We start from the raw sequence: 18,582 nt of genomic DNA on the forward strand, positions 1-18,582 counted from the left end.
ACCTGGGAAATAAAAGAGCATGGGTAAGTGTAAGTGCACTTACCCAGGTAAGTGTTTTTTAGGAAAAACTTACCTACGTAATTGCATTTTCCCGGATAAATAACTTACCGAAAAGCAGATCAATTTCACTGACATCCCACGTGAATAGATGAACTAAAATAAAATGATCAAGAGAGATGAAGTATTAGAACTCTAACCAATGACTTAAGTTGATAGAAACTGAGCAATAATGACATGTTTAAAAAGCCATTGGATATGCATCAAATCTTTCGATTGCATCTGTAAAGTGATGGAGTTCTTTAAGTGTACCATATATGTCATAAGTATCATCGAGAGTTGATGTCATGGCTATTACTTTGGTTAGATCATTCCAGTAATGAAACAATTGCTCGATTGGGTGGGCTGAAAGTGAAGTGGATTCTAATTTTATTTTATGAGATGGGCCCTACATGAAAAGCTTATAATTTGTTGAACTAAAATATCCCTATTTTTAAATATGCTCCATCTCTAGTTGTAAGAGCAAAAGTGCAATTTGAACACCTACTCAAATTTTTATGGAATCAATCAGCAAAGATGTGATGTGATCTTTCAACACTGTCTCAGCATTGGTGTATCCATTTCCATGCTTGTAGATAACATCCATCATGCGTGCTAGGTTTGCAACTCGCGTGAGCAGTGGCTTTGGTATGGCAGTTGTTCTGAGGCACTCCTCGTTTATATCTTTCCATGCATTTGTGATACTCCTACTGAACTCTTCAACTACCTCTTGCTTTGACACACCATATTGCTTCATATAACATTCAACACTGGAACAAACATCCCCTTTCTCTTGTTCATACTTCACATATAAAAATTACAATTGCAATTAATTAGAATACATACATACATACATTCATACATAGAAAATCTTCATTCACTCTCAATTAGGATGTAGATTTTCAATGTAAAATAATGAATAAATGCTTATTGTCTAAGATATATACCTCATGAGTCATGATATCATCCATGAGACGACAAATTATACTTGAATTTTTTACGAGATTAGGTAGATTTGACACCCAATCAAAGGCCTCCTTTGTTGCGATTTCTCCCATGCCCACAAAGGATGCAACTGCCAGCAAAGGGTAACTAGTGCTGATTAAGGCCACATCCATATACTCCTCGACTATAGGAATGTGCCCTTGAAAGAACCATTTGGCTTCAACCAAGTAAGCTCTAGCCTGTTTTCTCATCTGAAGTTCGATTAAAGTAATAGAGACTGTCAGGATGTGAGTTTATGATTTTCAACGAGTTAATCGTAAAGCAATGTTTTAAAAATCGATCCGGAGGTAGAACCATTTTGACCACCAGTTTTTGGGTCAGTGGTTCAATCATCCAGTTTGAATGAATGACCTGTTTCAATTAAAAAAATAAAAAATGGTCAAAACCGTTGTCTAGATCAATAGTTCGATCTCGCAGGTCAATGAGTCACTGACCAAGTTAATGGTTTTTTGCCAAGGATCGGGTTAAAGGTAAAACGGAATCAGTTGTCTGGATGGTTCCCGGGATGAACGATCTGACCGTCGGGGTCATTGACGGTTAGAAAACAGTGCCATAAAGGACAAAAAAAAAGTTGAGGAATAATGTACCGCTTCTTTTGCATAATAGACACAATAAGATCTTCCTTCTCTGTTCACCTGTTCCTCAATTTCATTATAAACATCTAAGAGTGCAAGATATATTACTTTCATGTATTCCAGTAGCTGATCAGTTTCACCGACATCCCACCTGAATAGATGAACTAAAATAAAATGATCAAGAGGGAGATGAAGTACTAGAACTGTAACTAACGACTTAAGTTGATAGAAATTGAGCAATAATGACATGTTTAAAAAGCCATGAGATATGCATCAAACCTTTCGATTGCATCTGTAAAAAGCTGGAGTTCTTCGAGTGTGCCATATATGTCATAAGTATCATCGAGCACTGATGTCATGGCTATTACTTTGGTTAGGATCATTCTTCCAAGAGAGTACTGAGGTTCTGGATACACTCCCATTATCCAAAAGTAGCATTCTACTACTCTGTTTCTAGCATAAGGTATCTTTAATGCAAAATCTAAATCTTTCCACCACCTTTGACAAAGATATTTAAACAAGCCTGGATTAGTTGATACATACCTTGAAGGACTCTTTTGTAGGGCTATCAATGGGTTGGGGCCGACCCAACAGATATGATGGATTGGTTCTCCTGGTCCTGATATATATATATATATATATATATATATATATATATATATATATGTATATATACCAGCTCCACTCAACCTTGAACTGATTCAGACCTGACTCAATTGGGTCCATCGGGTCAGACCCATTTGTCTCGAAAATCGATCAATTCAATTCTGGGTCTAAAACTTACAGACCCTGTCGGGTCCTGTTCAGTTCCAAATCCTTAGTATTTCTTATGAGCGAGATTAGTTCCTATTCTACCTGAACCCGACCCGCTGACAGCCCTAATTATTATTATTATTATTTTTTTTGTAGGGGCGGGGGGGAAGTAAAAGAAACTTACTTAGATATTTGGCTTAGCTCCTTGAGATGTAAAGGCTGCAATCGGTTGAAATCTAGCTTTGCAAACTGTAGCAAAACTGGGTTATGTGTTTCATCTTGTTCGTAGAAAGATATGTAATGGCGTGCCTCTAACTTGAGCATACCCCTGTGGAAGGGCTGCTCTAGGGCATGCATCACTTGTTTTACAAGATGGGAGCTTGTATTGGTGACCACAGACGACTCAAGTTGAGCAGTAGTAAAAGCAAGGGCTTCATCTAGAACTTCTTCTCCGCGTATCCCAAGATGTGCAGCTTCATACAAACCTAGAATGCCCTTTAGGTCTCTAGTTAAGCCATCTCTGAACTTTCCATGATCATCTTTGAATTTGTTAAAGATATCTGCTTGACCACCCGATGGAGGAAATGAATGAACGATGAAAGCACAAAGGCATCATTAGTTGTTGAGGGTTGGGGATCAACCATTTATATTTCTGTTTGGGAATGGTTGTATGCCCTCTTAAAGAAAGTTGGAAAAGAGAGTCCAGGTTTTAATTAATTCCAAAAATACTCCAAACAGTTCTCATATCACACACACACTCCTCCAAACCAAAGTAATAATTTGAGGGTAGGGTTTTGTTTCCTAAAAGGTTGATATGAGAATTAATTTTAAGAGGTCACATAACTTTTCTGAAACAGAAATATAAATGGTTCCTAATTAAAGGTTGATCAAATAAAGGGGTTGTAGGGTATATGGATTATTTTAGTAAAAGGGATCAGTATTTCCTTCAGCATTGGACAATGTATACCATGATTTAATTTCGCTAATGGATATGCATAATAAACATAGAAATGAAACAGAAACTTGTGAAGAAAAGTGAGGGATGACTACCACATGGTATATTATAGCCATTTTGTCTGAGTAATCGAAACCAAAGAGCAATGGTATGCAGATCATCATCCACACCATTGAAATATCCAACATGGGTGACAAGCATATGTTCTAGGATCTCATCGATCTCTCTTTCAAAGTGATATGCCAATCCAAGGCGTTGGATTGTGTCAATCAAACTCAGTATTTCTGATGGACCATTGGTAGAATTCATTAGCATACACCTCACTTCTTCTTTCAGCCCTTCAGCTTGTTTATTGCAGGCATCAAGTGTCTGTATAGACAAATTTATATGTCAAAACCAAATAAAACCACACATCTGTGCGTTGTGGCTGTGTTGTACATGTTTGAGAGAGCAGGGGTGGAGCCAGGGCTTTTTCTTAGGGGGGCCATGGCTCCCCTCTACTACCCCTGGCTCCGCCCGCCCGCTGGGTGTGTGAGAGAGAGAGAAACATGTGATCGCAGGTATATGTAGCGAAGAAATCACCCTAAATGGTAGGATGTGTGTGTGAGAGAGAGAGAGAGAACCATGTTATTGCAGGTATATATAGCGAAGCGGCCACCCCAAATGCTAGGATGTGTGTATGTATGAGAGAGAGAGAGAACCATGTTATGGAACTATATGTAGCGAGGTGATCACCCCAAATGCTAGGATGTGTGTGTGTGAGAGAGAGAGAACCATGTTATTGCAGGTATATGTAGCGAAGAGACCTGAAATTCTAGGATGTGTGTGTTTGGGAGAGAGAGAGAACCATGTTATTGCAGGTATATGTAGCGAAACGGTCACCCCAAATGTTAGGATGTGTGTCTGTGTGTGTGTGTGTGAGAGAGAGAGAGAAAGAGAGAGAGAGAACCATGTTATCGCAAGTATATGTAGTGAAGCGATCACCCCAAATGCTAGGATGAAAATTTGCTGAGCGACGAACAACCTTTGGTTTTTCAATTTCAGGAAGACACAAAATGGGAGGACATGAAGAAGCTTGGTGAAGCATGTTGATTCGCAAGGGATGTGCTTTGGATGAATGACGAATGATGATAAGAACTTAAAGGTTATGAGTAGATATTTATAGGCCACCATTGGTGATAACAAGATTAACAAGATTAATTTGGCAAAAGCATAATACCTGTTACTGTTACTGATGTGAATGTATGCTTTGGAAAAATCTAATGCTGCCAAAAAATATGGTTATAGAGGGTACAGACCTGGACCCAACAGAAGATGATCCACATGTAAGGCTGTTGGGACTTTGTATTGGGATCAAATCCTCACTTACCAGTGAAGACTTTAACCAATCAAAACCCCTTGTAAATTTTGATAAATACCATCGGATTGTTAATCACTTTTTAAGATACGGATTCATTAGTTGCAGTTGGAATTGGAACAAAAATCCTTTGGAATCAAAATCGGAGTGGTTTATTCCCATATAGTCTGTTTGGTTCAGACATAAATGGAAATGGGAATTAATCAGTGGGATTTCATTCTTAAGGGAAGGGCAGAAAATGACCATTCCCTCAAATGGGGGAATGCCATTCCAGCAGAAAAGGGACCTTATTCTAACTTTTATTATATATAGTATAGATATTAGTAACTGATGTAACATCTACATTGTCAAATTATCAAACCAAAATTATTGAAAAAAGAGTATTGATTAAAACAAACTTTGGATACCTTATTTTTCTATCTTTCAGCCTTGACCAATGCACTGAAAGATAGTTTGCCCATGGGTCTGGCATACTCCAGCGCCTTCCATGACAACATTGTGGTGGTGAATGCCATCAGAAAGTTGAACTTTACATTGTTGCTGGTGTCATAGTAGCTGCCTGATAGATCCACCTGCAGATATACACAAGCTCATTAGTCATTTAGTTTTGGTAGGACATAATTTTCTTTCTGTTTTCAACATCCCTCACATTTGAAAGTAGAAGCTATAAATTTCTTGAATCAATATCTGTTTAGCTGATTAAAAAGATAACTCAAAGTAGAGGCATCAAGGAGTTTGGCCATAGGATAAGTCGATGTATATCTGTTTCAGATGATAGTATCTTTGATCATATGGATAAACTTTGGTCAGATTTTATCAGATTCATCTAGATTATTTGTATATTAACAGCATAGTAAGTAGCAAAAGAATTACTAAGTTCCAATAACTAGTGAAATACTAAAGTGATTGATACATGATACATATATAGCTCTGTAATGATTATCACTCAAATATTTCATAAGACTTTTAACTGCTAAGATATGGCAATCTGTCTTTTTGACACAGACAGAAACCTCTAGTGTTAAACTGGTAAATCATCAGCAACCTCCAAAAGCAGGAGCATGGCACCATGTAAGTTTTTCTGAGTGAAATACCTATGCTGCATTAACCTCAATGACACAAGACCCATCTATTAGATGGAACACAACCAAAAATGTCAGAGCAATAGGAGTTCAGAACTAAAGCTTCTAACTATAAATTATAATAGAATGTCCAAAAAAGTTGTGCACACTATAACCTAGCTTCCTCCATTCATGCCCATAAGGAATTTTTTAAGCACTAGATATAATGAAGTTACAAAGACCTAACATGGTAACATCAGAGCTTCTCTTTCGTTTTTCTGTCGTCTTCGGGAGGGATCGACATAAACTGCAAGATCTTCTGAACCTGCACAACATCAACTCGGAATTTCTCAGCAATCTGGTGTGCATCCATGGGCCCATCATGGTCATCAGCTTTGCCTTGATGCAGGAGAAATTCTCTTTTACCTTTGCTTTATTTAATGTGATCAACATTTATATTTCAGAAAATTGAAGCTCTCTCATCTGTTCCAGCTCCTGAACTATCATTAAGATTATACTTGCAATGTGCTGAGGTATGCCAAAACACTTGTGCCTAAAATTATTCAGTGGGTCTTATTGGTTGGACCCTATGTCTTGCTTATTTATATTGGTTCCATCCCTTGGTATTCAGGCTGCCAATGACTGTGATCTTGAACCTGCTGCATATGAATTCTTCACTCAAGCCTTTATACTGTATGAAGAAGAAATTGACTCTTGAATTTTTATTTCTTCTATTAGATGCACTCAGTTTTGTTCACATGTTATTTCCCTTTCCTTTCCTAGGATTCTAAAGAATAGGTGACTGCAATACACCTAATAATAGGGACCCTTCAGAGAATGAATATACTTGGTGCAGAGAACAGGGATACTTTAACACATAAGACCACTGGGGTAAAAATTTGAGCATTCATCTTTTTCTTGAGGTTTGTTATCATATGAAAAAAAATCCAATGATATTATTGCATGGGCAGTATTCAGCAAAGCTTCTGAAGAAGCCTGATCAGTGCAGAATGGTTTATGCAAACTCACATCTCTTCTGGGTTGATGATCAGGACGGTATAAAGGATGGAGAAAGGTATACATCTTATACCCAATATTATCTGGAAACATAGATGTGCATTTGTGCATTCATCATGAGTTAACATATCTATGTTGGTTGGAATGATCTAGGGATTTTATCTGTGTGCTAGTCTGTAGGATTTTATGAGCCTGATTTCTTTTTAACATTGGTTTGGCCAAACCAATTTTGAGCAGAAAACCTTGTGCATGTTGCATGTTTGATCTGCTTTTGTTTTTTGTCAAGCACTTAGGTGGATGGAACAGATTTAGATGGTACTATATCTACATGATGGGATACTGACATAGTGTATCCTCTACAGTATCAGAATGCAGATGTTCTCTCTAGGGTCATTAATGGCCACTACCTAATGATAGTCCTGGTTATCCAGGGTCTTGGGAATATACTGATGACCTAACCTTCTTTTATTTATTCTTATTATTTTTGTGCAAAATGACACTCACAGGCTCAAACCTGTGTCCTCGAGCTTGTAAGCCCTAGGTTTTACCATTACTCAAAACATTTGCATAAAGTGGTTGGTGTTTTCTCTCTCTTGAATCGTTTTCTCCTTTCCCAGGGTCATACTTTGCTTAAAGTGTGCTTTAAGAATTGATAATGCTACTCGAGTCCGGTTTCAGTCAGAGCAAAGCCTGTTCGAACAACTTCTACAGCCTTGCATTGGGAATATGTCCCAGCCAAACTCATGCTACTCCACAATCGCTAATGTGACACGGGGTAGCAATGGACTTGTCACTTTTTGTTGAGATATTGAGCAAGTATAATGGACTTGGTAATTTCATGTACCTCTACTTCTTTGAAAAGAGCAATCCACAGATTTCTAGTGCAGCAATCCAGGACCTGGTTGAGTTAATGAAAACCGAGATGCAAAGTGACACGGCAACACCAGATCCATCTACAAATGCTTTCTTTCCCAGCAGCCTACACTACATCCAGTTTCAGAAACTGAAAGGTGTGGTACAATGAGCGAAATATACGAGTCCATTTATAGAAAAGACTACATACGACCCAGATGTGAAAGTGACAGAAAACAAGGTCAAAATCATTGTGAAGAGAATATTTCTTGTAAAAACCAAGAATTTATCAAATTGAAATTAAGATGTATTTGTGATTCAAATATTTTGAATGAAGAATGGGTTTTTAAATTTTATTTATAATTAATGTTTTTTTTTTTGTATTTCATTCCGTTTAAGTGAAGATAGAGAAAACAGGTTATTTGAAACAAATTAGAAAAAAATTAAAAAATTAGGTTATATAAAAAAATGTCTTTAATAAGCGATTTATAGCGGTTGTCAGTTTATTATTAGTGGCAGTCGCAACAGTTATTTTAGCGGTTGTTTGCCGACTGCCAGTAATGTCTCTAGCGACAATTATGACTATTGCTAAAAGTCTTTTTTTTTTGTAGTGTAATTATGGTATCCTCTCATGTAAATCTAGAGGGTGCCCTCCAATGTGCCTTATAATACCTTGATGGTAATCATTTCACAATATGTGGTTTAAATAAAAACCAAAAATAATATGAAGAAATTCTCCTTAATACGGATTCTACAGTAATTCAGCACTACTAAAGATATCCTAGTAAATCAGAAATAGCTTATCCAAAGCTAGTAATGATTAAATTCATGACGAAGGCATCATGGAGTGACTCTAACAAGCCCAAATTCATCACCAAGCCAATAGATAGGACACCTAGAATGTTAAATTACTGGAATTATCAGGATGCTTGGTGTAAGGTATTTCTTGTTTAGAATTCTATCTTCAAGCACTCGTGGTTCATCTGGTTCTTTGAAGAGTTTCAGGGCCCATATCCAGATTGGGTTTATGTTTGGTGAACTACATGGGGAGCTTTAGATGATATCTTCCTCCAAAAAGAATTATTAGATAAATATTCAAATTTTGGGCATGGACGAAGCTATTTAGAATTCGAACCTATAAAACAATTTGAAGTCTTCAAAACATATTGCCTCCCTTGGATATTGAAATGGAGTTACTATTTGGATGTTTTATGGATGCCTCCATCCATTGATAGAATCATTGAAATTAAGTGGTGGGATAAGTTTGCCCTCACATAATCTCTTAAGCCAATAGAGGAAGACGAGGATTTTTAGACCCTAATCGAATTCTATATGGAAAAGCTCAAAAGCAAGTTTCTTGACCTGGATCCCATTGAACTCGAGGAAATGTCCCATCGATTTGTAGAAAAGATGAAAGAAAAAGGTAAAGGAATCTCTAAAGATATCGAGACCATAAGTGTTCGGTCTCTTAGTCCCCACTAAGGGTCTCAATTATGAAGGAATCTAACTATTGATAGACATTTGCCCACTTTAAAAAGGTTCACCCTTATCTTTAACAGTAAGATTTTCCACCTCAAAAGCCAAAGATAAATAAGCATCTTCTCACAATAAAGAGATAAAGAAGCATCTCCATCTCATCGCCTAGTTTAAAAAGACAAAAGCAGAAAAGACAAGCATCTCAATTAAAGGTGCCTTCAAGATAAGATTGAATTTGAAAGAGATTTCTCTTAGTCCTCACTAAGGGTCTCAATTATGAAGGAATCTAACTATTGATAGACATCTGTCCACTTTAAAAAGGTTCATCCTTATCTTCAACAGCAAGATTTGTCACCTCAAAAGTCAAAGATAAAGAAGCATCTTCCCACAGTAAAGCGATAAAGAAGCATCTCCATCTCATCGCCTTGTCTAAAAAGACAAAAGCAGAAAAGACAAGCATCTCAATTAAAGGTGCCCTCAAGATAAGATTGAATCTAAAAGAGATTTCTCTTAGTCCCCACTAAGGGTCTCAATTATGAAGGAATCTAACTACTAATAGACATCTGTCCACTTTAAAAAGGTTCACCCTTATCTTCAACAGTAAGATTTACCACCTCAAAAGTCAAAGATAAAGAAACATCTTCCCACAGTAAAGAGATAAAGAAGCATCTCCATCTTATCGCCTTGTCTAAAAAGACAAAAGCATAACAGACAAGCATCTCAACTAAAGGTGCCCTCAAGATAAGATTGAATCTGAAAGAGATTTCTCAAAGCAACTCTCCAACCTATAAATAAGGATCATCTTCTCACCCCAAGGACACAGATGAGAATTACATTCTAAGAGTGTTTTCCTTGTGAGTAGTCTTTTTGTTCTTCTGAGTATTTGTGAGCATTTTCTTGTCTGAGTGTATTTCATCTAAGTGAAAGTTCTTGTGAGGTTTAAGGAGTGTAATTGTTAAATTGTGCTTTTTGCTTTGTAAGTTGAATGTTTCTGTAAACTTCTTTTTCTAGTAATACTAGTTTGTTCTTTCTTTAAATCGAATTATACTATTTTGTTGTTTTCATGCATAACATATTGCTTCCCTCAGTCTTAATCTCTGTTATTATACTACTCTATATCAGAGCCCTCATTCATTCTCAATTATTGTCCAATTATTATTGCTCACTCCCCTTTACCACAAAGTCTAAAGAGTTGGTTATGTATGGGCTGGAATTAGCATCATCAAATGTTGGAGAGGGTTCCCTAATTAAGGGAGAAGCACTGGGGGATTGGTTAATCCTGATAGATCTTAACCCGAACTAATAAGTTTGAGGGCTAGACTGATTAGTTCTTCTTTGATGCCTTTGATTAGGACTTAGAGGGAGATCTTGTCTCCTGTTGGCCATCTTTAATTAGATGTCCTTGAAAGAATTCTCTGGTCAAAAGATCTAGCAAAGCATTATCAGATCTTTTAATATATTTAATTTTGAAATAAAAAACAGATAGAATAGCTTGCTATCGGGCAAAAATTTGTTTTGAAACCAATTTTTTTACATCTTTTTCCAAAATCTCTTTTGCAGATTTACAATCAATTTGCAAAGTTAAATGCTGATTTATCAAATCTCCTTGAAATTTCGAGGTGCATAAAACAATGCATAGCATTTCCTTTTTGATAGTAGAATATTTTTTCTATGTTTCATTCCAAGTACCAGAGGTAAACCGGATGATTTCATCTCTTACATTCCTATGTTGCTTTAGGATTCTCCATATCCAATTTCACTAGCATCGATTTCTACAATCTCAAGGATATCTGGATGAGGGATACTGAGACATGGTAGGGTTTTTACCCTCTGTTTTATTCGTCTCACAATTTGAGAGAACTGATCACTCCACTCTGGAGGAATTTTCTTTAGTCTCTTTTGAAGCAGTTGTCGGTTCCTAGCCAGGTCTTTGTAGTAGTCTGCTATATAGTTAAGACTACCTAGAAATCTTTGGAGTTGGGTTTTATCCTTAATTTCATTAAGAAATTTATTTGCAAATTTTATCACACTTTGAATAAACATAATTTTCCCTTTGGATATTTGATATCTCAAAAATCTTACTTTTGTTTGAAACAGTTTCACCTTCTTAGCTGATGCAGCTAAGCCATTTTCTCTCGTGATTTTTAGAAATATATTCAAATGTTTCCATGGGATTTCAAAGATGGAGATTATATTAATACATCATCTATATAGACTATAATGAATTGAGTATAAGGAATAAAAATCTCATTCATAATTTTCTAGAATTTAGATGGAGCATTCTTTAATTCCAATGGCATATCATTCCATTCATAATGCCCATCCCTAATAATCCATCCCTGAGATGGATTAGATTTCCCATCCATAATGCTACCACATTATGGCCCTTGTGCTCCCATATGAAATAAGAGGCTGAGGTGTTTTTATACCCTGTAGAATGAATAATGCTCCAACATTCTAGTAAATCCATAAAAATATTATGTGTTTGCAAGATCTTAATGATGTTTTACTTCCAAGGAAAAAACATGATGCCCCTTTTTTTAACTCCTTCCTTTGAACCAAAATTCCAAAAATAGGTCCATTTATTCATTTGGCCAAATTGAAGTACTGGAGAAATCAAATTATTGATGAGTTTTAAGATGAGTGAACATGAAATAGGTAATAAAATAGGGAGATAATAAACCAAGGGTATTTTTATCATATGACAATTAAATGATAGACTAGTTAGTCAAGGCTAGTTTTGTCATTGGAAAAAAATAAAAACGGCACATCTACTCCACTTCTATCAAAGCCCAGATCTTCCGCAAGCAAAGACTCTATGCACGCAGCATCTAACCACACATTATGAATATCTCCTGTACATGTATATTAAATTCGTAGGGAGATGTTCCCAATGTGCAACTAGATGCCCATGCTTTCAAAGTGTGTGCAAGCTCTAGGTATCAATAAGTTGGGATAAGTTTAAGGGACTGTTTGAAAAGTGAAGGAGAATTTCATATAACCCTGTATTATACCTTAAATTAAGGGCAGAAATTCATTTTCTTGTATCATGTTAGGGTAGAGGTGTTTGGATACAAGGGTCGATGCAAATACAACATGATTAATTAATCATGTCAATTTTTCAAACACAAACTGATCGGAACCTATGTGATGCATGGGCTTTGTTATGTGAAATTCAAGAGGAAGGAGCCCATGTGATTCCCAATTGAACTAAAATTGGTCCAAGTCCAACTCATGCATTATTTTTTGAGTTATATGTTGGCCCAAGTATAATTTTACTCCCGCATCATACCCCCACTAAAATTTTTTGGTTCTATTTTCAAATACAAGATTTCTTGGGGCTTTAGAAAAAATTTATACATGGACTTCCCATTTCTCTCCATCTATTTCCACTTCTTGTAAATAAGAAAGTTGTCTTCCATTTGCTTTTGGTCCTCGAATAATAAAATTATTTTAACTATATTTTTATTAATTTTTTAATTTTTAAATGGAAAATGGTTTAGCTTGACCCAATTTAATGAAATGCATGGTACCATGCACCATAAGCACATAGGGGTCTTGTCCCTTGTAGGTAGGGATGGCAATTTTTCCCATGCCCCAATGGGGTCAGGGGTGGGGATTACTTTGGTGGGGTAGGGACAGGGACAGGGAATAATAGAGATCCCCAACCGTGGTTAGGATCGAGGATGGGGAATGAAGTTCCTGCCCCGCCCTAACCCCGATTATATATATATATATATATATATATCAATATGTATTTAAAATATTATTTATACCAATCTTTCCAACCTAAGCTTAGTCTCAATCTAGGTTGAAGCCAAAGCTAGACCTACCAAGAGGCTAACTTTGAGCCCAACAACAGAAATGTTTGGGGTTTTGTGTTCAACCCTAAATATTGGACCTAAGGCTTGAGCCCTAAGTGGGCTTTTGGTCAAACATGATCTTTCCAACCCAACCTTGAACTAAAAATTGGCATACTCAAGTTGGATCCAAGATCGGGTTAAGCTTGGATTGGTTAATTGGACTCAAATGGGTCTATTATGCTCAATGCACTAAAAAGTTGCATAAGCCTATTTATCATCACTAATTTAAAGCTTTGAATAGGAATTTTATGTATATATCATGCATGCATGTTGGATTAATATAGAGTCAAGTTGGGTTTAAGCCGAGCTAGAGCTACCTAGGGGCTAGTCCCAAGCCTAGCACCAAAAATAGAAAAGTCTGGGGTTTTTGGCCCAAGCCTAGCATAAGGGTTGAAAACCAAATCCCAGCCCATGCAAAAATGCAAGTTCGGTTAGTTCAAGCGGGAGTTGGGCTTGCCCAAGTTGCACCCCTAGTCCCTTGCATTATAGCTACACAGTATTGTACATGTTACATATATAGGCCCATATCATGCTATAGGGTAATTTGGAATTGGGTCACAACAACTACAAGAAGCCTTAAGATATTCCCATTTGAGCCAAGCTAGTCCAAGTCCAACCTAAGTTTCTTTAAGTGGAATCTAAATAGATTCTAAAAAATTAATAAACTTTTATTTTTATATCACTTTTAATGGGTCCTCTGTTTTATATAAGTATCTTGTGTAGAATGTGCATTATGCATAGTAAAGGTCCAAACTCATAAATTTATTAATTTTAATAATAATACAAATTAATTTAAAATGCATTAATATAAATTTATCTAATAAAATAAAAGGAATAAATAAATCATAATACAACATCAAAATACTAGCTCTATGTGCAATATATCAAAACTATGTTTATTATGTCCAATGGTTTTTAAATCATAACATTATTAAAACTATCAATTAATATTATTCAATGTATTTAAATTTCTTATTTTATTAGTGTTTTATTTTTAAGTGGAGTTGAAATGTTTTTAATTAACATTTTATGGAAACCAAATTTCTTAATCTTTATTAACTATTAAATAAATGTCTTTTAATTTTTATTAAGTTTTATTAATAACTATTACTTCTAACTGAAAGTTTAGTGAATTTTAAATTAATAACTCTTTTACAAATAATACTTTTATTTACATTGTTTTATGTTTTATTATTTAACATCAACCTATTTAGATTATTTGATTTAATATCTTATTGTATTATGTTATATTACCAATCCTCTCTCTCTCTCACTCTCTCTCTTAAAATGTATAATAACATGTATTGAGATGCCTTGGAAAACCCAAACATCTTTCTCTTTCTAATAATATAATATCTCTCATTCACAATTTATCTTAAATGGTCCCAAATCTCTATCTCTCTATCTCTCTATCTCTAATAATATAATATACTCTCATTCATACTTTATCTTAAATGGTCTCAATCGTCTCTCTCTAATAATGTAATATCTCTTTCATTCACACTTTATCTTAAATTGTCTCAAACGTCTCTCTCTCTCTCTAATAATATAATATCTCTCCCATTCACACTTTATCTTAAATGTGGTTCCAAATGTATTTCTCTCTCTAGTAATATAATATCTCTCTAATCAAATTTGACAATGATTATCCTTTATATTGTTATAGCTAAAAAATAAAAAATGCAAAAAATGAGAAGATAGATAAATAGTTCTTGAAAAGAGAGCCTACCAACATGGCAAGCGTCATTTTAATATATAAATATAGAATATACAACCCATTTATTCCACAAATAACATGATACAACCTGGGTAACCTGAATTAACAAAGAATCAACATGATTAACCTATTTAAATTAAACAATAAATAAATGTAAATAGTAAAATAAGCATCCAATCATCCATTACCTAATCAAATTCATGAAAACCATTCAATGTCATCCTTACCTACCATAATAGTATTTTATTTAAATATAATATAAATAATATCTCTAAATTAAAATCTGTTTGAGGGGGATTCAAAATTTTAAGAATCTATCTCCTCCCTGCCTTGTATTTTGAGTTTTGTCTTTTCCTCTTTCCTTTCTTGAGTGCATTGAAAGACTTCTTGTCCCACATTGCTTGGGAAAAGAGTTGAGGTGGAGTATATCTATAGTTTTGCTTTCTCTATGGGTAGGGACACATAGGAGGAAAGCACTATAGATATTCTCATGCGTGTAAGGGGGTTAATGATGCTTTTCACGCGTACACGTCGAGCTGAGTCGGGTCAGGTCGGGGTGCGTGTACGTGTACGCGCGCTACAACGAATTGGATTTGTTTTTAACCAGATTTAACATTTGATTTTTAAGTTCAAATTTATTTTTTAAATCATTTTCTTTTCTAGTTGGTGTCTCTTCCCCTCTATGTCTCTTCGAACTGGTGCACTATTCTGAAGAGACATTTGTCTGAAATGACACTTTTGTGTCCATTTGGGTGACTAAGAACACTATAAAAGGAGTGTTGGTTGACCCAGTCTTACAGACCAGAATACATTCGACAGTCTTCTCTTCCCTGTCTTCTCTATTAATCTGAGCATCATTCTTTGTGGTTCGCGGAGGTCTGGTAAGCGAGTGCACGCCTACCAGTGGCCTGTGGATTGTTTTATCTTGGCGACCGATTTGCGATTACTCGGTTGCATCGTAGAGGCAAATGCGGTTTTAAGGAGAGTGACCAAGTGGCATGAATCAACCCTCATTCTCTCTGCAAATTCTTGGTTTCCTTGTTCTGCAACACTACGCTACTACAAGTTCCCGATTTAAAAAGCGATTACCGATAAGTTTCATTCTGCCTTCTTTACTATTTTCCAACAAAATTAAAATGCATACATATATGATCTAATACTAAAAATTTTGGATCATAAACAAGTCATTTTCGAGTTAAAGTGGGTCAACCCGAAATTGATACATTTATTAATCTTATTAAATAGTTTAACACAATTTTGATACCAATACTATTAAGGTAATAACCCAACCACACTAACTTCATGCCATGTTTGATTTGTGTTCACATGTTGTGTAAATTATTGCCAACCCTATCTTAAATTTCCAGAATGGATCAAGCTAGGCAATATGGACCCAAGCAAAAATGATCATCTCTATTAATAATCATATAAATTTGGGCATTGGGGTCATGGTAAAATATACTGATGACCTAGCCTTCCTTTATTTATTCTTTTTATTTTTGTGCAAAATGACACTTCACAGGCTCAAACATGTGTCCTCGAGCTTGTAAGCCCTAGGTTTTACCATTACTCAAAACAATTGCATAAAGTGGTTGGTGTTTTCTCTCTCTTGAATCGTTTTCTCCTTTCCCAGGGTCATACTTTGCTTAAAGTGTGCTTTAAGAATTGCGAATGCTACTCGAGTCCGGCTTCAGTCAGAGCAAAGCCTGTTCGAACAACTTTTACAGCCTTGCATTGGGAATATGTCCCTACTTATGTACTTTACTTCATGGATAAATATTCCCAATGCAAGATTACAAGAGGCTGTTGGAACGGTGTGAGCATGGACTTGCTCTGATTGAAGCCAAACTCATACTACTCAACAATGGCTAATGTGACACGGGGTAGCAATGGACTTGTCACTTTTTGTTGAAATATTGAACAAGTATAATGGACTTGGTAATCCTGCTCTTATGTAATTTCAGATACCTCTACTTCTTTGAAAAGGGCAATCAGCAGATTTCTAGTGCAGCAATCTAGGACCTGGTTGAGTTAATGAAAGCCGAGATGCAAAGTGACACGGCAACACCAGATCCATCTACAAATGCTTTCTTTGCCAACAGCATACGCTACATCCAGTTTTAGAAACTGAAAGGTGTAGTTCAATGGGCGAAAAATACGAGTCCATCAAGGCTTGATTTACAGAAAAGAATGCATACGACCCAGATGTAAAAGTGACAGAAAACAAGGTCAAAATCATTGTGAAGAGAATATTTCTTGTAAAAGCCAAGAATTTATCAAATTTAAATTAAGATGTATTTGTGATTCAAATATTTTGAATGGAGAATATGTTCTTAAATTTTATTTGTAATTGATGTTTTTTTTATTTTTGTATTTCATTTCAATTTAAGTGAATATAGAGAAAACAAGGTATTTGAAACAAATTAGAAAAAAAATTAAAAAAATAGGTTATATGAAAAAAAAAATGCCTTTAAGAAGCGATTTATAGCGGCTGTTAGTTTATTATTAACTGCTTAGTGGCATTTTCTATTTGTACCAACAGCCCTAAAAACTGCCGCTAAGTCTTTTTTTTTGTAGTGTAATTGCGGTAACCTCTCATGTAAATCTAGAGGGTGCCCTCCAATGTCTTACCTTAGAATACCTTGATGGTAATCATTTCACAATATGTAGTCTAAATAAAAACTAAAAATAATATGAAAAAATTCTCCTTAATACGGATTCTACCGTAATTCAGCACTACTACAGATACCCCAGTAAATCAGAAATAGCTTATCCAAAGCTAGTAATAGTTAAATTCATGATGAAGGCATCATGGAGTGACTCTAACAAACCCAGATCCATCACCAAGCCAATAGATAGGAGACCTAGAATGTTAAATTACTGGGATTATCAAGATGTTTGGTGTAAGGTATTTTTGGTTCAGAATTTTATCTTCAAACACTCGTGGTTCATCCGGTTCTTTGAAGAGTTTAAGGGTCCATATTCAGATTGGGTCTATGTTTGGTGGACTACGTGGGAAGCTTCAGACAATATCTTCTACCAAAAAGAATTATTAGATAAATATTCAAATTTTGGGCAGGGACGAAGCTATTTAGAATTTGAACCTATAAAACAATTTGAAGTCTTCAAAACATATTTCCTCCCTTGGATACTAAAATGGAGTTACCATTTGGATGTTTCGTGGATGCCTTCATCCATTGATAGAATCATTGAATTTAAGTGGTGGGATAAGTTCGGCCTCACATCATCTCTTAAGCCAATAGAGGAAGATGAGGTTTTTCAAACCCTGATTGAGTCCCATATGGAAAATTTCAAAAGCAAGTTTCCTGACTTGGATCCCATTAAATAATATATCTAAATTAAATTTTGTTGGAGGGAGATTCAAAATTTCAAGAATCTCTCTCCTCCCTCCCTTGTATTTTGAGTTTTTTCTTTTCCTCTTCCCTCTCTTGAGCGCATGTGAAGACTCCTTGTCCCACATTGCTTGGGAAAAGAGTTGAGGTGGAGTATATCTATAGTTTTGCTCTCTCTATGGGTAGGGACCCATACGAGGAAAGCACTATATATATTCCCATGCATGTGAGGGGGATTGAGGGTGCTTTTTACACGTGCACACGCCGAGCCGAGTTGGGTCGGGGTGCAAGTACATGTGCACGTGTGTTACAACGAATCGGTTTTGTTTTAAACCAAACTAAATGTTTGATTTTTAAATTCAAATTTATTTTTTAAATCATTTTCTTTTTTTGGTTTGCATCTCTCCCCCTCTATGTCTCTTCGAACAGGTGCACTATTCTAAAGAGACATTTGTCTAAAAGGACACTTTTGTGTCCATTCGGGTGACTGAGAACACCTTATAAAAGGAGTATTGGTCGACCTAGTCTTATACACCATAATACATTTGACAATCTTCTCTTG

At 35.7% G+C, this 18,582-nt stretch overlaps 1 protein-coding gene and 2 long non-coding RNA genes across 4 annotated transcripts; 2 read left to right on the forward strand and 1 right to left on the reverse strand.

The window, feature by feature from the left end:
* Positions 1 to 398: 398 nt before the first annotated feature.
* LOC104598218 ((-)-germacrene D synthase-like) lies at positions 399 to 4,458 on the reverse strand. The gene is made up of 7 exons (XM_010260142.2): positions 4,274 to 4,458; positions 3,420 to 3,693; positions 2,554 to 2,929; positions 1,896 to 2,114; positions 1,629 to 1,767; positions 984 to 1,232; positions 399 to 838 (listed from the first exon to the last, which is right to left on the reverse strand). The coding sequence occupies exons 1-7, from the start codon at positions 4,409 to 4,411 to the stop codon at positions 545 to 547; spliced, it is 1,689 nt and encodes a 562-aa protein (XP_010258444.1). The 5' UTR covers positions 4,412 to 4,458; the 3' UTR covers positions 399 to 544.
* A 139-nt stretch (positions 4,459 to 4,597) lies between these two features.
* On the forward strand, positions 4,598 to 7,948 carry LOC148790324 (uncharacterized). 2 transcript variants are annotated; one of them, XR_016078915.1, is made up of 6 exons: positions 4,598 to 5,291; positions 6,207 to 6,275; positions 6,374 to 6,435; positions 6,526 to 6,633; positions 6,714 to 6,817; positions 7,377 to 7,948. It is a non-coding gene; the product is annotated as an uncharacterized LOC148790324 (long non-coding RNA). The 2 variants fall into 2 exon arrangements; XR_016078914.1 differs by having other exon boundaries at positions 4,598 to 6,275.
* A 1,779-nt stretch (positions 7,949 to 9,727) lies between these two features.
* LOC148790325 (uncharacterized) lies at positions 9,728 to 17,005 on the forward strand. The gene is made up of 2 exons (XR_016078913.1): positions 9,728 to 10,063; positions 16,632 to 17,005. It is a non-coding gene; the product is annotated as an uncharacterized LOC148790325 (long non-coding RNA).
* Positions 17,006 to 18,582: the final 1,577 nt, after the last annotated feature.

This window comes from Nelumbo nucifera, chromosome 7 (assembly GCF_055504915.1).
Source record: "Nelumbo nucifera cultivar China Antique chromosome 7, China Antique-T2T, whole genome shotgun sequence".
Classification (NCBI taxonomy): Eukaryota; Viridiplantae; Streptophyta; class Magnoliopsida; order Proteales; family Nelumbonaceae; genus Nelumbo; species Nelumbo nucifera.

What these genes read in the sequence shown, in the direction of transcription:
- LOC104598218 (XM_010260142.2), bottom strand. Translation starts at nt 4,411, where the DNA reads ATGCTTCACCAAGCTTCTTCATGTCCTCCCATTTTGTGTCTTCCTGAA. An exon ending in TCTATTATGCAAAAGAAGCG is followed by an intron (nt 1,233 to 1,628) that starts GTACATTATTCC and finishes ATCGAACTTCAG; the next exon opens with ATGAGAAAACAGGCTAGAGC. An exon ending in ATGATATCATGACTCATGAG is followed by an intron (nt 839 to 983) that starts GTATATATCTTA and finishes TTATATGTGAAG; the next exon opens with TATGAACAAGAGAAAGGGGA.